The sequence below is a fragment of the Thalassophryne amazonica genome, chromosome 11 (assembly GCF_902500255.1).
Source record: "Thalassophryne amazonica chromosome 11, fThaAma1.1, whole genome shotgun sequence".
Lineage (NCBI taxonomy): Eukaryota > Metazoa > Chordata > Actinopteri > Batrachoidiformes > Batrachoididae > Thalassophryne > Thalassophryne amazonica.
Genome location: NC_047113.1, coordinates 85,014,791 through 85,034,480, shown reverse-complemented (window position 1 = coordinate 85,034,480; position 19,690 = coordinate 85,014,791). Strand labels below are relative to the sequence as shown.

At 41.5% G+C, this 19,690-nt stretch overlaps 1 protein-coding gene across 1 annotated transcript in view; it reads left to right on the top strand.

Annotated features, from left to right (window-relative positions):
- The first annotated feature begins 748 nt into the window (after nucleotides 1-748).
- mtnr1al (melatonin receptor type 1A like) overlaps nucleotides 749-19,690 on the top strand; it is a 35,000-nt gene continuing 16,058 nt past the window's right edge. Inside the window, exon 1 of the mRNA XM_034182314.1 lies at nucleotides 749-1,392. Coding sequence (XP_034038205.1) covers nucleotides 1,101-1,392 — 292 coding nt within the window. The 5' untranslated portion in view covers nucleotides 749-1,100. The remainder of the gene's footprint in view (nucleotides 1,393-19,690) is intronic.

The window sequence follows — 19,690 nt, the reverse complement described above, 5'->3', positions numbered from 1 at the left end:
CCCCCCCCCCCCCCCCCGCGATGCCGCCCCAGGCGGCTGCCCGGTCGGCCCGCCTCCAGGACTGCCCCAGGTTGGCTTGTTACCACAGGGTTGATCAAATCTTGATCAGACTGTAATGGCATTAAAGTCCTCTGTGTGTAAAGCGCTTTCAAAAACTACAAAGTGGCCTAAAATATATTACTGTGAGCTCACTTGTACTGTAAAAACAAAACGTGTACTTACAAGTGTCTACTTCTATAACAGGTTTCTTGTCATGTCTCACAGCAGCCTGTACTCATGGTTCTTAAAATGGAGAAATATCTCCACCTGGTGGACAACATTTTTTGTAAGATGATGCACGGCTGAAATGCAGTAATGAAATAAAATCGACAACGCAAAACATGAAATATCTTTGGTTCATACCGTCTGTGAAGAAACAGAAGTCAAAGTAAATGTCAGAATCACGGCAGGTTTTCTTTTATTTGCGTTTTCTGTGCTGTGTCTCCAGCACTCGCTCACTTCTCGCAGTACTGCAGTAAAGATGGGATAGTATGTTCTGACCAACATTACTAGTAATAATAATACGAGTTAAGCATTGAGTGTCTACGTAAGAACTGAACAGGGACAATGCAACTGTGTTAGATAAATGTTTCACTTGTTATTAAATTGATGTATTGTGCAAAACAAACCCAAATGCCCTCATTGCATTGAGGAGGAGGAAAGAGAGAGAGAGAGAGAGAAAGAGAGATGGGTGCGTACGTGCTATAAGGCGCGTGAAGCTGCTCCATCAGGACTCAGACTCTGAGGTTTTCTGCGCGCTGACAGACTGAATGAAGCAGAATTCATGAAGCACCGGCAACATTCATCGACTGAATTTTCTCCGTAAAAGGACGATTCAGAAAACGAACCGGGAGACCGAAACATCGATTTCTCTTCTTCTTCGTTCCAACCCGGACCGGGCTGCTGCTGCTGATCGTAAATTTTTGACTTTTGCACCACGTGGGGGGTGTGAACAGGTGCGCTCACAGATTGTGGCAGAAATGTGGCACCGCGCGCCTTCTGGAGACGTTGGCACTTAACGTGCCGTTGCGCACAGCGATGCGCACGTGTCCGCGTGCGTTATGCTGAAGGACTCGACTTTCGTCGAGCTGGAACTGATGCGACTCGTCGACACGCACCTCCCGCAACTGATGTCCCTGGAGGACCGCGAACCCACGCTGGCGGACGGGACGTTCGGTCCACGCAACGCCACGCCGCCGGGAGCGGAGGAGGGCGCGGCGGGCCCGCGGCACGCTGCGCCCTGGACGGTGCCCCTGCTGGCCGGCGTCCTCATCACCACCATCGTGGTGGACGTCATCGGAAACCTGCTGGTCATCGTGTCCGTGTTCAGGAACAGAAAACTCAGGAAAGCAGGTGACGCGCCCGCGTGCACGTTCATCACTTTACCCCGTTGTGATAAAAGTCATGAGCTGAGGGCAGCTTCATGGTTTTACTTCCAGCGCCGCTCTGGAGGACGGTGCGTGCTGCCAAGAGGCTTTTAAAGGCGCAGTAATGACCTTTCTGACTTCACATCTTTTCTAACGTCATAATAATGAGTCATAGAGTCAAACAGAAAAGGCCTTTCTGTAATATGTGTTGAGAATGTGTTAACACCCTGTAAGAGCAACAGAGTGGCCTTCAAATTAATACCGAGGTCACAAAATGTTACAAAATGAATAAATAAATTAAAAAAATATCCAAGAAATACTTCTACATTAAAGTTTAGTAAAGTCTAGATTAAAGTTATTCTCAAGGCAGGAATATTTTTTATTTTGTACAAGAATCTCACAATAACTGCAATACAAAAAAAATCATATAAATGCTGTATTATATGATTTGATAACAACAACAAATACAGTTTATAATATTAATTATCACAATAATAATAATGCAAAGAAAACCTGCACCCTCTTGGCCCTTTCTGGAACAAGTTGCCCGCCCCTGATCTAATCTATCCAAAGATGCTTGAAAAGAGGTCTGCTTTGAAAACTGTGGAGTTTGTCCTTTTGTTTATTTGTTTGTTTGTTTTAAAATAGAGTGAGGTTGTTGTGATTTCTTGTGACCTCTGACCTCATTCAAATGATACAGGACAAACAGCAGTGTGACCTTGAGCTTCTAAAGCTTTCCACTTTAACTTTGGAAACATCAGACATCCAGCCTGCCTAATGTTCTTTGCGTTGTGGAGCTGTAGCTGGTGTTGGGCTGCTGTTTTCAATCATGTGTGTCTGTGCGTGTGTAAACACATAATTCAAAAAGTTGTAAATGGATTTGGACCAAACTTAGTGGAATGGATGCAAGTCGGACAAAGTGATTTGATTTTTGACAGTAATTGGTTAAACCTCTAGGTCACAATTCAAGGTTTAACCATCACACTTAGGTCCTTTGACCTTGGGTGACCTTGAAATGCCTTGAAACCGTTATGACTCAAGGTCAATTTGCAGTTCAGTGGTGGCAGCATTAACAGTGAGATTTTAGTACAACATAAGGGACTCTAATGTTACCTTCAAGAAGACGTCTTTTCCAGGGTCATCCACACATTTTTCAGTAAGAAGATGCGTAACCATGTGCTGCACCCATTACAGAGGGGTCGTGTCAGACTCGCTGGAAGGTTGATGTGTTTGTTAGAGATAAAGTCACCAAAATTCAAGGCCCCACAGAAGAATATTTTATGGTCTCACTGACTCAGAAAGAATGAATTTGCACAAATGTGTCATATGTGTTCAGTGTCAAAGTTACACTCACCGAGAGTCCATTCTGGTTCTTAAAAAAAAAAAAAACTTAACACGAACCTCAGTTTTTCTCCATTTGCTCCAAAGAAGCCATGTAGGTTCAGACTGGGGTCAGGATAAAGTTCAACTCATGATTAACTCATGGTTAAGGTTAAACTCATTGTCAGGTTAAGGTTAAACTCCTCAGGTTAGGGCCATGGTTAGGTCAAGGTTAAAGGACATGTTGCACCAACATCATAACAATTTAGATTTAGGCTGTTCCTGACCCTCCGATGATCCACCGGGATCATCGGAGGGTTAGGAACAGTTACGGAGACGTCCGAAAACAAAGTACTTGTGAGTAGTCGGGTGTTTCCAACAAGTGACGTCGCTTCTAGAATGTCCCAGCGTAAATGCAGCCGGTCAGTAACCATCTCTGCTCCAGGTTCAGCTTTGTGCACCATTAATTATGAGTGTTATCAATAAAATCTAAAAAAAAAAAAAAAACATCTGCTGCTGGAGGAAAAAACATCTTGGAGACATTCCTTTTCGCAGTGAGCTGAGAGGAGCAACGAGCAGCAGCAGCAGCAGCAGCACACACACACACACACAAGCCACTCAAACCAAAGTAAAATAAGTCCCTTCGGCTGCTCCCTTGTTTTCACTCAGGGTCGCCACAGCAAATCCAAGGTGGATCTGCATGTTGATTTGGCACAAGTTTTACGCTGGATGCCCTTCCTGACGCAACTCCACAGTACATGGAGAAATGTGGCAGGGGTGGGATTTGAACCGGGAACCTTCTGCACTGAAACCAAGTGGACTAACCACTTGGCCACCACTCAAAGCAAAAAAAAAAAAAAGAAGCTTGCCACAAAACACAAAACGGGTAAAATCCTGAACATGCCAGACTCACAGTGTTATATGGTTTTCTAAATGTAAACTCCACACAAACAAAGAAACACGTGTACATGTGAAGATGGCCCCAGCTTCGCCTCTCTCACGATCATGGCACAAAAAATAACCCCCATTAATTCCTGGAAAGCACTAGCACTCTAGCACTTTGAGATTCCATGAATGTAAAGTGCATTACAAATAAAATGTATTATTATTATTATTATTCTCACATTTTTCAATGTAACAAATCCATCTCTGTGTCCAGACAGTCTGTTAAAAAGAGTGTCAGATGTCCCACGTCCATGTCCACAGCTTCAGTAAACCAGCATCCACACAAACAGCGTCACCACACTTTAGGCTCAAAAATCCGACACCCCTAAAAAGTTAAGAGTTTCAGGGTGAACCGTGCCGCCTCCCCTCTCTGTAAACCTGAGCCATCACTTTCAAACAGCAGCTCAGAAGCTTCATTTTTGAAAGGAGCAGGTTTGTTTCCCTCTGTCTGTCATTGGTATGTTTCTGTTTTGCTAATAAGGATGTCACACACTGAAAAATGCAGAGGATTGGCAAGTGAAATGTTTTCTGGAAATGCACCTGCTAATGCTCAGAGTGAGAGGAATAAAATACATCACAAATTATTAGCACATGTATGCAGTGACACTTACAATCATGAGTACTTTTATGCTGTCTTACTAACTGGGACATTAATAAACATGACACATGTCCTTTAAACTCATTGTTAGGTTAAGGTTAAACTCATGGTTAAGATTAAATTCATTGTTAGGTCGAGGTTAAACTCATAAACTCATGGTTAGGTTAAGGTTAAACTCATGGTTAAGTCAAGGTTAAACTCATTGTCAGGTTAATGTTAAACCTCATGGTTAGGTTAAGGTTAAACTCATGGTCAAGTTGAAGTTAAATGCATGGTTAAATTTAAACTCATTGTCAGGTTAAGGTTAAACTCATGGTTAGGTCAAGGTTAAACTCATTGTTAGGTTGAGGTTAAACTCATGGTCAGGTGTAGGTAAAACTCATGGTCAAGTTGAAGGTAAATGCATGGTTAAAATTAAACTCATTGTCAGGTTAATGTTAAACTCATGGTTAAGGTTAAACGCCTGGTTAGGTTAAGGTTAAGCTCATTGTCAGGTTATGGTTAAACTCATGGTTAGGTCAAGGTTAAACTCATTGTTAGGTTGAGGTTAAACGCATGGTTTGGTTAAGGTTAGACTCATGGTCAGGTGTAGGTTAAATTAATGGTCAGGTTAAGGTTAAACTCGTGGTCAGGTTAAGGTTAAACTCATGGTCAGGTTAAAGTTAAAATCATGGTTAGATTAAGGTTAAACTCATGGTCAAATTGAGGTTAAATGCATGGTTAAGATTAAACTCATCATCAGGTTAAGGTTAAACTCATGGTTAAGGTTAAACACCTGGTTAGCTAAAGGTTAAACTCAATGTTGGGTTAAGGTTAAACTCATGGTTAGATCAAGGTTAAACCCATTGTTAGGTTGAAGTTAAACTCGTGGTTTGGTTAAGGTTAAATTCACAGTCAGGTGTAGGTTAAACTCATGGTCAAGTTGAGGTTAAATGCATGGTTAAGATTAAACTCATTGTCGGATTAAGGTTAAACTCATGGTTAAGGTTAAATGCATGGTTAGGTTAAGATTAAACTCATTGTTAGGTTGAGGTTAAACTCATAGTCAGGTTGAGGGTAAACTCATGGCTTGGTTAAGGTTAAACTCACGGTCACGTTGAGGTTAAACTCATGGTCAGTCTGAGGTTAAACTAATGCTTTGGTTAAGGTTAAACTCATGGTGTGGTTAATGTTAAACTCACAGTCAGGTGTAGGTTAAACTCATGGTCAGATTAAGGTTAAACTCAGGCGGGGGGCTCCAGCAGATAGACAGGAAGAAACAAAAGAGAGAGAAGTGAGTAAATTTGACATACGTATTTTTAAATTAATGAAGGTGATAAAAGTAAATGGGACTGTGACCTTTGTTCTGCAGAACTGTCTGAGAGAAAGAACATTATGGTGAATGTTGGGAGGCAAAAGTCACATGCTAACCATCTGAACGAGCGCACTAACCATTTGAAGAACCATGCTAACCGTTTGAACAAATGCTAACCATTTAAATGAGCGTGCGAACCATTTGAACAAGTGCAATAACTGTTTGAACGACCGTGCTGCTTCATGTCTTCCAGAAAGCTTAAAATAAACTGTGGTCAACTTCAGTGTATATTATGGTCATTGTCATTTCTAGAGATATACTCAGTTATTTACTATTTGTACTTGGTGCAGGCAAGTACTCAAATACTTGTAGTTATATTCATCAATAGAAAAATGTGGTATTGGACCATTCCTAGGTTCAGGTTAGGGTCGGGTCCTGTTGAGGTTATTGCCGTGTCACCTGTTAGTCAGCGTTATGGTTAATATGAGGATTAGGGTTACAGGCTCAGGAGTTAGGATTAAGTTTAAATTTATCCTAACATTAATCTTAGGATTATAGTTGGTTTTAGGGTTAGGCTATGTTAAGATTAGTGTCATCTTGCCCATTAGTCAGGGTTTAGGCAATCTTAAGGTTAGGGTTAGGTTAAGTTGTGTGGAGTAAGGTTAGGCATAAGTTTAAAGTAATCTTCTCGGGGTTGATTGATTGGAAGTTGATTGATTGATTAAGCAATTGATTATTTTAATCAATTAGTTGATTGTTAGATCCATATAATGCAAAAAATGGTGAAAATGTTGATCAATATTTTTCCGGGCCCAAGACAACTGCTTCAAATGTTTTGTTTGTCCACAAAAGCAGCTTGTGAAATAAATCAGAAAATATTCACATTTAGGAAGCTGAAATCAAAGAATTAGTGTAGTTTAAAAAACTCAAAATGACCAATCAATTAATTCAACAGTTGATTGATCAGTTAGTCATTGAGCTCCATCTACAGATACACAGAAATTCATAATGTTCTCAGTCCAAGACATATTCTGTGACTCAGAAATATTCAACCCCCTGACTTATCTCAAGTTAACTGGCTGTAAACGTGATGATTTAGTCCTTAAATTGAGCATAAATCAAATCCCAACTCTTTGTGGAATATGTTTCAGGCCTTAAATACAGGAATGATTGAATATTAAGGGCCCCTTCACACATAGTGCGAATTTGTTGAATTGTGCATGACATGCGCATGAAGTAGGACTCGTATGCAAAAAAGTGTCAATTTGTAGCTTCCTCAAACGCCTCGTACACTTGTTGCTACAATTATTTGCGCACACCAGTGGCTGAAAGACAGATTGTGCGCTGTGAGAGCCCATCGAACCCTCTCACGGCAGGTGTCGGGCAAATTCCAGGTGACACGCACAAACATCTAACACCGCTCACATGGCACTTAAAAAATGTGTGGCCATTCACACTATCAGCAAATAGTGAGCAGACGATCACTTTCGAGTTGGATGTGAAATTTGTCTAAGTGCCCCGCAACTGTGGAATTGCAAAAAGCCACACACACATGGTGCATGTGTCTAGCATGCCAGTGGGGGGAGCACACTTGCATAAAGTGCTTATATGTATGTACAGATCTGATCACATGGGGGCCGGACAGCGACGTCTGATCGCACACAGCATGGGGAGGGGCCTGTCAGCTGATCGCAGCACACTGACAGCTGGATGGCAGCTCAGTCCACACATTACAAATACAGAAACCACCGCCAGGACAGGTATATAAATAATTACTAGAATACCTACATACAGGGCTGGACTGGGGAAATTTTTCAGGCCGGGCATTTTTAACCAAGACCAGGCCACCACCAGGTATCGAAGGGGAAAAAAATTAAGCCTGCTGTGACAGTGTTTTTTTTTTTTTTTTTTGGTCCCTTAACCCATCAATGTGCACCAGGAGACACATACATTTTAACACTATAAGAAGCATTATGAAAAGTTCTCCCGAAATACAGTTATCATAGGCTTATCAAAAGTACGATCTATTGACAGTAGGTCACATTACTTTTTAGACATAATAAGCCGTCATTTCATTCAGCCTTGTTACTTAAATTCAGAAATAGAAATTATATAAAAACATTTGTTATAGAAAAACTGTAAGCTATACTATAAATAATATATCATTACTTGTGTGATACAATTCATCATATAAAGCAAGAAATGACTGGATGACTGAACCAATGAGTGGATACAAAGGTTGAACTTTTGAAACTGCAATACACAAAAAGGCCACAAGATGGAGACAGTTTGTTTATCTCACTACAAGCTACAAATAACATCAAGGATTTCTTTTATTACCAATTTGTGTTGCTAATCAACTTAGAGAATGACTCTCAATTTAAAGTAAAATGTTAGGTATGTGAAATTATGCCAGGACTTGGGAAAATACATTTTAGACAGGGACGCCATTATATCACGCCACCGCACCGCAGACTGTAGAAAACGGCATACTTCGTATGAGCGACGCACGACCGTCACACAAATACAATAAAGAATAAAGAAACAACCTGGCGGCAGCAGTAATGGTAGCTAGCCATGCACACCATTTGCACAGGTTACATTGCTAGGCTAGGTTACGTGACTGGCAGAGTTAGCACAAACGAAAATTATATCCAACCTTAATTCATATCTGAGTGACCCAGTTAGACAGCACTTTACTTCGGACCAGAAGATCAGAATGTCTCTCTCACACACAGATGTCTGATTTATGAACAAGTTAGGTTGCTGTTCATCATTTAATAGCTGAAATTAACCTTGACTTACCGTCATGGCCATAGTGGTCCCTGCCTCGTCCACCTGTTGAACTTCTTCTCCGCCACTTGCCGAGGCTGCCTGCCACAGATGTGGATGCTCCGCGTCCACGCAAAGCAAACATGTCTGTTATTTTAAGACATTTTGCAGCATCTGCCTGAAGGGCTACTCTCTTCTGATCCCTGGCTCTTTCAGCGCCACCTTTCCTCTTCTTGCCACCATCCATATCGCTCGTTATCGCTCTGTCTGGCACTGGCGCACTGTGTAGCCCAACCGAGGCCCGAGATGGAGGGGTAATTGGCCTGCCCCTCACCTCATTGGTCCAGGCCACAATTAGTCATGACTAAAGGGCCAATCTACCAGTTTATGCACCAATAGGAGGGTTTATATACTGGTATCCAGTGTTGCCACAGTTACGTTGAAAAAGTAATCCAATTACTGATTACTGATTACTCCTTGAAAAAGTAACTTAGTTACTTTACTGATTACTCAATTGTAAAAGTAACTAAGTTAAATTACTAGTTACTTTTTAATTACTTTCCCCAGCTGCCGACAACAACCCTCTGCCACCTCAACATTACAATACTTGTTTTGCCAAAACTCACTTTATAGTCACCCTTTCTTGACGTCAATGAAAATAAATACTTGTTTTATAAAAAGTAAAATAAAGACCTCTTTCTTGACCTCATATTTAACTGTTGACAGCACTGTAACAGTAAAACTTGTAATTTCTAACCTACATTGTTAATAAATGTAACTATTAAATTCTTTCTAACATTTTTCTAACAAGTTTCTCTAAACATTTTACTTGTCGAAATTATTATTATTTTAAGTAGTATTAGCAGTTGTAGTAAAAAAAAGGCTTTAAAACTGGACCTTTAATCTAGGGGTGTTGTGGGGGGGGGCATCCTTACCCCACGCCCCCATTCCATCTGGATTCGCCCCTGCTTTGGCGTTTGAGCACAAAGAATGGATAACATTTATTTATGCAGAAAACATGACCAGATTTACAGGTAAGAAAGTTTTATTGTGTTTTCACATCATGTGGTCCTCAGAAAGAGTGTTTAGGTGCATTTGAGTGGAAAATAGTGTTAGTTGTTGACACGTCGCGGAGGATCAGCTGTTTTAATGTGCAGATACGAAGCGGCTTAGCTCAGCTCTAAATAAAGGAGGAAAAAAAGCGTTAAAAATGTCTTTGTAAAGCTCAGTGCAGGTGTGTTGTTATCACCGCGCTTTAAGAGGTGAGGACGAGTTGTAGCTGCTACAAACAACAAAAAAAAATGCGGATGAAAAGCTCACAGCTCGCTTTACTTCGTAAAAAAAAAAAAAAATCCGCAGGCCAGTAGGCCATCAGGCCAGCGGGCAAATGCCCGGTGTGCAATACTATCAGTCCAGCGGTACTTACATACGCAATTACATAACAAATAACGAAAATGAATGACCAAATAACACAGAGTGAGACATTGGTCTGTGCGCTGAATGGACGGGGGAGGCGGCTGTAAAGATCCCTGCTCCTGGACATCCCAGCTTGAGAACACATTCCGTGTTTGGAAGGACATGAACTTACAACATTCCTCTGTGAGGCATGTGTCTGCCTGCTGTCCTCACTTGGAAATATATAAAACATGTTTCGTCTTTGTGCCGGGCTGCAGCAGCCGCACACAGCGACCGCACACAGCACACCTCCTTCATGTCCTGGTTGATTTCAGGCATTTTTCTGCACTGATTACAGGCCAGTGATGCACAGTAGTAATGTTTCCATCTGGTAATCAGAGCTTATGGGTTTGAATCCCATGAGTGGCATTTTTTTTTAACCATAGAGTTCTATATTGCATCCCCTTTTATGTATTATTTATATCAGCCCAGTGATATTCACTAGTTATACAGCTGGTTTTTATTTTGTTGCTCTCCGCATCAGCAGCGTGATGTGGAGCAGATGCTCGCACTGTGTTCCTGCTCGCAAGACACCGTCGCGTGCATGAACCGCTGCACCGGGATCATGCATGCCTGACCGTCGGTGCGATGTTTTCGTGGTTCGCTCATATGAGCTGTTTTGCCGTGAGTCACCCTGAGTTGTACTTATTCATACTATTTGTGAAGGGGCCTTAACAAATGAAATGAAATTGACCACACAAAACATGAAACAGCTCAAGTTCATACTGTCTGCAATAAAAGAGAAGTCAAAGTAAATATTAGAATCACTTTTTTAAAATTTGCATTTTCCAAATTTTTTTTTTTTTTCTGATTTGGAGCTGTATTAACCCTTAGAGCCCTGATGACGCTCTCTTGTGTCCTGGTCGGATTTTCATCATATATCTATTAATAGATCACATGTTCGTGAAAAATATATATCTCACAATCTTCTGAAAGCTGAGATTGTTCTGACCATTTTGATATGAAACACATGGGCATTAGACTAAAAGAAAGTACCTTAAAAGGGGAATTATGTAAGGTTTGGTTAAATCGAGAAAATATTTATAGGGCTTGAAGACTTTTTCAACACAAAGTATATTTTTCTGTTTTGTGGACAGTTGAAGGGGCCAGCACTTGATCTCAGGATGGTGGTCAAGGATTCTTAAACCCCCTGTCCACATGCATCCTGTTGTGGTTTACTTCCCGATAAAAAAAGTGCAAAAGGGCAAAGTCACAGGATAATCACCAACCCTGCCGCAATTCATCTGCAAGCCTACACAGTAATCCTGGAGCGCGCCCCCCACTATCTGGAGCGTTGGATCATCTGGATAATCAGGAATAAAATTTTGGACTGTTCAAAATTTCGACGCCAACAGAAATCATCGAGAACCCAACTGAGTCATCAGCAAGCTTGCAGCAACTTAACCGGACCATCTGCAACATCCCAGTGTCACAGACCAAATGGTCCGCCCTTAAAACCCGGTCCACCTTTTGCTTCTGCACGTGTCATTTTGGACCACAGCAGCACGTCTGAAACAGAGTCTCTTCACCCAAAGCAATCAAATGGATTAATGGGATTATTAACCATCAGATGATAAAGGTAAAACCTCTTAAATCATTCTAAAGTCAGTTTTAAGCAGAAATGAGGCCGTTTTAAGCAGAAACTCTGCGAAATTCCATGATGCTTTGAAATGACCGACGCGCAGTGAAAGCTAACAGCTTGTATAGCCGCGGTGCTCTGACCACTTGCACCGCCTTTTACGATAAAATAATGCTGAATTTATGTGGAAATGATTGTTGTACAAAAGCTTCAGATATCTGTCACTGAGACAGATGATGACTGGAGGCAGTTTGAAACAGAAATGAGGTGATAATCAGTGAACCGCGGCTAATGACACATGCGCAAATGCAAAAGGCCGATTTTTTTTTTAGGGGGGACCGTTCGGTCGGTGACACCGGGAAGCCTGCTGCAAGCTGATGGCATTAGACTTGTACCAAATACAGATGCAGTTCTATACCCGATCTGTTATCCTAAAACTCACTGCGGCAGAGCAGCAAACAGGCGGCGAAATATTCCATCCCGTGAACAGGTGTCACCAGTGGCAAGATCACTGCCAGCTTCAGCGTCGCCCCTTCAGATGCCACTTGCTTCCTGACTTCATGTGGACACTAGGCTTTAGAAAGGAGCAACACAGTTGCTGAGTTTGTGTAATCGATGAGTAAATCAGATCGTAACCCCTGACTGATGTGCAAGAATAAATCTTAAGGTGCGCCTCTGTGCATAAACACTGTGACACTGGGCATCTGTCCAACTTACAGGAAAAGTCAGTAAGGGCTTTTAATTGTTATCTCTTGCTTACCAGCACAGCCCCGTCACAGCGCTTAGTGAGGATGCCTGTCTTTGTTAGCGCCGCGCTCAGCATGTGCATAATGAGCAGTTGACCTGCCGATTGCTGTTCTCATATTCCAGTAGCACTGACATGAAAAATCAATTCACCATAAATAAACAACTGCAGCAGCAAGAAAGGTCAAAAAGGTGGTGAAGAACAAACTCAGTCCTGATATCTGAAATGCTGCATGCTGAACCACTTAACACCTAAAAAAAAAAAAAAAACAGGAGGAAACATTTATCACCCACTCCATGAACTAGTCATTGGTTTTGATTCAGTCAGTACCATATAAGGGGACTAAACGGTACTTACAATCCAGCCTCAGTGGACCACGACCTACACAAAAATGTACGGTGGGTCAATGATCCAGTCATATTGAAAATGTATACCAAATTACTTGTGTGGTCATCAAGATTTCAAGGTATAGTTTGGCCTATCTGTGACTGAATGTTATGGAGTTATGGGGTTAAAACAGCGAAAATGGTAACAACGTCAGTGTCAGTTTGCACAAGTTAAAGCTGCTCTAATTTTGGTAAAAAAAAAAAAAAAGTTATGAAAATTATTGGTTGAGCTAATAGGATGAATAAATGGAATAGTTTGGACTGTGTTAAATGTTTGGCCTCCAAAGTAAAGGTCAAAAATGGTCGACGTCTATTGGATTCTATGACATGTGACATATGTAACATGACTAAGTATATATAACAGATGTTAAATGGTAAATGGACTACATTTATATAGCACTTTTCCATCTGCATCAGATGCTCAGAGGCGCTTTACAATAATGCCTCACATCCACCCTGATGTCAGGGTGCTGCCATACAAGGTGCCCACTACACACCGGGAGCAATAGGGGATTAAGGACCTTGCCCAAGGGCCCTTAGTGATTTTCCGGTCAGGCTGGGATTTGAACCGAGGACCCTCTGGTCTCAAGCCCAACGCCTTAACCATTTGACCATCACCTCTCCCAAACTATTGCAAATGTTGCAAACTGTTGTTTTTAAAACCCCTATTAACTCAACCAATATTTTGCATCACTTTTTACCTAAAGTGGAGCAACTTTAACTTTTGAATCCTGTACAAACTGTTCCCATTTTTGCTGTTTTTTAACCCCATAACTCCAGAATATTCAGACATACATATTCCAAACTATACCTTTTTGGAATCATTATGATCAGACAAATAATGTGGTGTAACTTTCAATATGATTGGAGCATTTCTCAATTTTAACCCCTGTGTAACTTATTGACCTTTACCTGGCTCCAACTACCACCCTGATGGCCACCATAGCTTTGTGTAGTTCATGGTACACTGAGGCTGGACTGTGTTGTTTTGTACCCTTACGTGGTACCAAAAACCTGACTGGTCCATGGACTAACAGGAAAACCAAGAACATTACCATGAAGGTTTGGGTTACAGGAAAGAACTTCAGCATGAAGTGAGCAGAGTGAGAGCTTAAAAAGCTTTTAGCGGCGTGAGTGGAAACACGTCTGCTTTGTAAAGTCAAGTGAAAAATCATGATAATGATCACAAAATTCTTCATTCGCAAACACTGCACCTGCAGGATTTAGCATGCTCGTATCCTGGAAGCATTTTTACAAGAAGCTAAGGCATTCAATCGAGTGAAATATATGAGACAATGGGTACAAACAATGAACGCCACATGACATACAATTCACCAATCAAATGACAAGGATCTATTTAGAATTCTATATTTCCCATCAGGCATGTTCTGCTCACAGCAGCTCGTCTAAAAGCTGCATCACAGATATGATCTGAATAAACTCAGCAGCTTGTTTTTCCATCTCTTGCAAGAAGGAACTATTTACACAGCAGCAGCCTAGTCAGCCAACACTCTTTTTCCACTGCGAACAGTGAGGGTTTGAATCTTGACACGTTTGATATCTGAGCGCTGAACCTAGAAAATGATATCACAGGGAAATTGGCTGCTCCGTTCTCAGATACCAGCTGGAATCGCTCACTTGTGAGCAGGTTGCATTTTGTTTACAGGCTGTTTACTTCAAAAGTACAAATTTAATTCACTTGCTGCTCAGAACCAGAAACAACCATACATCCATGTTCTTGGATGTATGGCACAACAATGGGCCTCAGGATCTCGTCACGGTATCTCTGTCCATTCAAAATGCCATCAATAAAACGCACCTGTGTTCTTCGTCCATAACAGACGCCTGCCCATACCATAACCCCACCGCCACCATGGGCCCACTCGATCACAACATTGACATCAGAAAACCGCTCACCCACACGACGCCACACACGCTGTCTGCCATCTGCCCTGAACAGTGTGAACCGGGATTCAACCATGAAGAGAACACCTCTCCAATGTGCCAAACGCCAGCGAATGTGAGCATTTGCCCACTCAAGTCGGTTACGACGACGAACAGGAGTCAGGTCAAGACCCCGATGAGGACGACGAGCATGCAGATGAGCTTCCCTGAGACGGTTTCTGACAGTTTGTGCAGAAATTCTTTGGTTATGCAAACCGATTGTTTCAGCAGCTGTCAGAGTGGCTGGTCTCAGACGATCTTGGAGGTGAACATGCTGGATGTGGAGGTCCTGGGCTGGTGTGGTTACATGTGGTCTGCGGTTGTGAGGCTGGTTGGATGTACTGCCAAATTCTCTGAAACGCCTTTGGAGATGGCTTATGGTAGAGAAATGAACATTCAATACACGAGCAACAGCTCTGGTTGACATTCCTGCTGTCAGCATGCCAATTGCACGCTCCCTCAAATCTTGTGACATCTGTGGCATTGTGCTGTGTGATAAAACTGCACCTTTCAGAGTGGTCTTTTATTGTGGGCAGTCTAAGGCACACCTGTGCACTAATCATGGTGTCTAATCAGCATCTTGATATGGCACACCTGTGAGGTGGGATGGATTATCTCAGCAAAGGAGAATTGCTCATTATCACAGATTTAGACTGGTTTGTGAACAATATTTGAGGGAAATGGTGATATTGTGTATGTGGAAAAAGTTTTAGATCTTTGAGTTCATCTCATACAAAATGGGAGCAAAACCAAAAGTGTTGCTTTTATATTTTTGTTGAGTGTAGAAGGAACGTCAGGTTTAAATTTTTCATGTCACTGAAGGATTCCTGTGTCTTAATTCTATATGTTGATGGAACACAAGGACAGGAAGCCGACCCTTCATTATTTCACCACAGATTCAGAAAAGATGAGTGAAGACAGTGTGAACAGCCACCACGAGGTCACAACTGACCAGGAGGAGGAAAAAATATTTATAGAACTCACATCTGCCAGCGAACGCCTGCATGTGGCGTTTACAGGACAGAGTCACGGAAACAGAGGGCTGAAGGTTAAAACCGTCGCATGCCAATCAGCTCTCCATCACTTTAAGAAATGCTGACCTCATTTAAATTCTTCTTACAATCTTGTAACTCTGAAATCTTTCTGGTGGATTAAATCTTCAGCTGGTCAAAAGTTAAAGATGCTTCAATTTTGCTAAAAAAAAAAAAAAGTGATGCAAATTATGTCACATTACAGGTTCAGACGTGTCAAAGAATCCAATGGGTGTTGACCTTGCTTGACCCTAACTTTGGAGAATAAACATCCAGCACAGTCCGAACTTTTCCATTTATAAACCCATTTCAGTGCTTAGGTACAGAAACTGGAGTTTGTGTTTTTTCCCAGGCTTTTGATTGGCCAACATAACAACATGGTTGAGATTATAGCATCACCTGCTGAGTTGGCATGCTCTTGACAGCACTTGACAATGTGTTTTGTGTTTTCATGTGGACAGAGACATTTTTCTTAAACAGCGCTTATCTGGATGAGACTTTTTTTAAAAACTGAAAACAAAAAAATGGCCAGTAGTAAAAATTTGCATGTCAAGCTCAAAAAATTTGGTCCAAAACATTTCCTGGATAAACTGATAAATATTTCACCAGCTTGATCAAATCCAATCAAACACTCTGGCAATGAAAAATTACAAAAATACAACCCCAATTCCAATGAAGATGGGACGCTGTGTAAAATGTAAATAAAAACAGAATACAACAATTTGCAAATCTTCTTCAACCTATATTCAACTGAATACACTGCAAAGACAAGATATTTAATGTTCAAACTGATAAACTTTATTGTTTTTGTATAAATATTTGCTCATTTTGAAATGGATGCCTGCAACACATTTCAAAAAAGTTGGGACGGGGCAATAAAAAGACTGGGAAAGTTGATGAATGCTCAAAGAACACCTGTTTGGAAACAGGTGAGTGTCATGATTGGGTATAAAAGGAGCATCCCCAAAAGGCTCAGCTGTTCACAAGCAAAGATGGGGTGAGGACCACCACTTTGTGAACAACTGCGTGAAAAAACAGTCCAACAGTTTAAGAACAATGTTTCTCAATGTTCAATTTCAAGGAATTTAGGGATTCCATCATCTACAGTCCATAATATAATCAGAATATTCAGTGAATCTGGAGAACTTTCTACACGTAAGTGGCAAGGCCAAAAACCAACATTGAATGCCCGTGACCTCACTCCTCAGGCGGCACTGCATTAAAAACCGAAATCATTGTGTCAAGGATCTTACCGCGTGGGCTCAGGAACACTTCAGAAACCATTGTCAGTTAAAACAGTTCGTTGCTACATCTACTTGTACAAGTGCAAGTTAAAACTCTACCATGCAAAGAGAAAGCCATACATCAACAACATCCAGAAATGCCACCGCCTTCTCTGGGCTCGAGCTCAATTGAAATGGACAGATGCAAAGTGGAAAAGTGTGCTGTGGTCTGATGAGTCCACACTTCAAATTGTTTTTGGAAATCATGTATGTCATGTTCCATGGACAAAAGAGGAAAAAGACCATCCAGATTGTTAACAGCGCAAAGTGCAAAAGCCAGCATCTGTGATGGTATGGGTGTGTGTTAGTGCCCATGACATGGGCAACTTACACATCTGTGATGGCACCATCAATGCTGAAAGGAACATCCAGGTTTTGGAGCAACACATGCTGCCATCCAAGCAACGTCTTTTTCAGGGACGTCCCTGCTTATTTCAGCAAGACAACACCAAGCCACATTCTGCACGTGTTACAACAGCGTGGCTTCATAGTAAAAGAGTGCAGGTACTAGACTGGCCTGGCTGCAGTCCAGACCTGTCGCCCACTGAAAATGTGTGGCGCATTATGAAGCACAAAATATGACAACGGAGACCCCGGACTGTTGAACAACTGAAGTCGTACATCAAGCAAGAATGGGAAAGAATTCCACTGACAAAGCTTCAACAATTAGTGTCCTCAGTTCCCAAACGCTTATTGAGTGTTGTTAGAAGGAAAGGTGATGTAACACAGTGGTAAACATACCACTGTCCCAGCTTTTTTGAAACATGTTGCAGGGATCCAAAATGAGCAAATATTTGCACAAAACAATAAAGTTTATCAGTTTGAACATTAAATATCTTGTCTTTGTGGTGTATTCAATTGAATATAGGTTGAAGAGGATTTGCAAATCAATGTTGGCTATTCTGTTTTTATTTACATTTTACACAATATCCCAATTTCATTGGAATTGGGGTTGTACACAAATGGTCCAATGTTCCTCATTTGAACCCTCATCCAGGATTCATCCCGGCTCCAGTCTGGGAGCATTGGTGCTGACAAGACCCAAAAAATACCCATCTTGCAAATGACTTATTTCCTGACCAGATGTCACATTTTCACAGAGTTTTGAGAAAACTGAATAATTTGTTTAGTGGAGGTAAAAACAAACGTTTGTTAGACGTCCTGTTTACCTTCACCTGTCTGTTTCTACACCATCAGTTTATCAAGTGCTGAGGCGGAGTGTGGATCAAAGGCAGACAAACTTCAGGGGGTGCTCTCTCCTACCGGCACTCGAGCTGCTCTGATGATGCAATTTCAGAAGTACATCTGACTCTGCAGGAACGGTGAATTAAATACTGCTGTGACTTCATAAACCAGCTGTTTGAGAAAACCAGCTGCAAGTAGTATCTCAGTGCTGCATTTGATACTGTGGATCATCATATTCTACTTGATAGGCTGGAAAATCATTTTGGGATTACTGGGAGTGCCCTTGCATGGCTGACGTCATACTTGACCAGTTCTCATTGTGTTTCGTATAGTAACACTACCTCTAACCTTAGTGATATGAAATTTGTGGTTCCACAGGGGTCCGTCTTAGGCCCCCTGCTTTTCTCCCTTTATATAGCACCCCTTGGGCACATATTGGGGCATTTTGGGATTACCTTTCACTGCTATGCAGATGATACTCAGTTATACATGCCAATAACTGCTGGTAATCTCATTAATATAAAATCCTTAGAAGATTGCCTTGCATCAGTGACAAGCTGGATGTCTAGAAACTTCCGACTTTTAAATTCTGATAAGGCTGAAATGATGGTTCTTGGTCCAGTGAGACATCAGCATCAATTTGACCAGTTAACTCAGCCTAGTATCTTGTGTCATACATCACACTTACAAAGTGAGGAACCTTGGGGTAATTTTTGATCCTACATTGTCCTTTGACCTCCACATTAGAAATATTACGAGGGCTGCTTTCTTCCACTTGCGAAATATATCGAAGATTCGTCCCATCCTGTCTATGGCTGATGCTGAGACCCTGATCCATGTGTTTATCTCTTCTAGATTGGACTACTGCAATGTTCTATTTTCTGGTTTACCGCAGTATAGCATTAGGGCTCTCCAATTGGTTCAAAATGCTGCAGCCAGACCTTTGACACGAAGCAGAAAGTTCGACCACATTACACCCATTTTGGCACCTCTTCACTGGCTTCCTGTCCCAGTGAGATCAGATTTTAAGGTTCTGCTACTAGTCTATAAAATTGTTCATGGACTGGCACCTCCCTACGTAGCTGACCTAATTAAACCTTACTTACTGGCCCGGGCTTTGCGTTCTCAGGGTACAGGACTACTTTGTGTCCCTTGGGTTAATAAGAAGTCTGCAAGTCACAGAGCTTTCTCTTATCGTGCCCCTGTTCTTTGGAATGATCTCCCTGCGCCAATTAAACAGTCAGATTCTGTAGAGACTTTCAAGTCCAAACTTAATACGCACTTATTTTACCTTTTGTATGGCTAGCATATTGGTATAGATTTGTTTTATGGTTTTTACTCTTCTAATTAATTTTATTAGTAAACAGAGCGTGCCGTGGCCTCAACTTTACCTAAATTGTGGATCTTATAGTGAAGCTTAGGGCTAGTGGCCGGCGATCACCTTAGTATTTCTTGTTTTTCTTGTTGGTTAATGCTGGCAAATTATATTACAGTATATATACAATATTTCTTGTCTTTGATGCCTGATTCTGTTTTTTTCTCTCTGTTTAAGGTGCAGCTCCATCCAGAGATGGGAGTTGTATTTGTGCTGGCAACCCACCTGTCCTGTGCACCAACAGCATTTCTTGTATATTCGTTTTTGTGAATTGTTCTGTGAATTGTTCTGTAATTTATGTCTGTAGCATGGCCCAAGCAGAGGGTCACCTCTTTGAGTCTGGTCTGCTTGAGGTTTCTTCCTCAGGGGGAG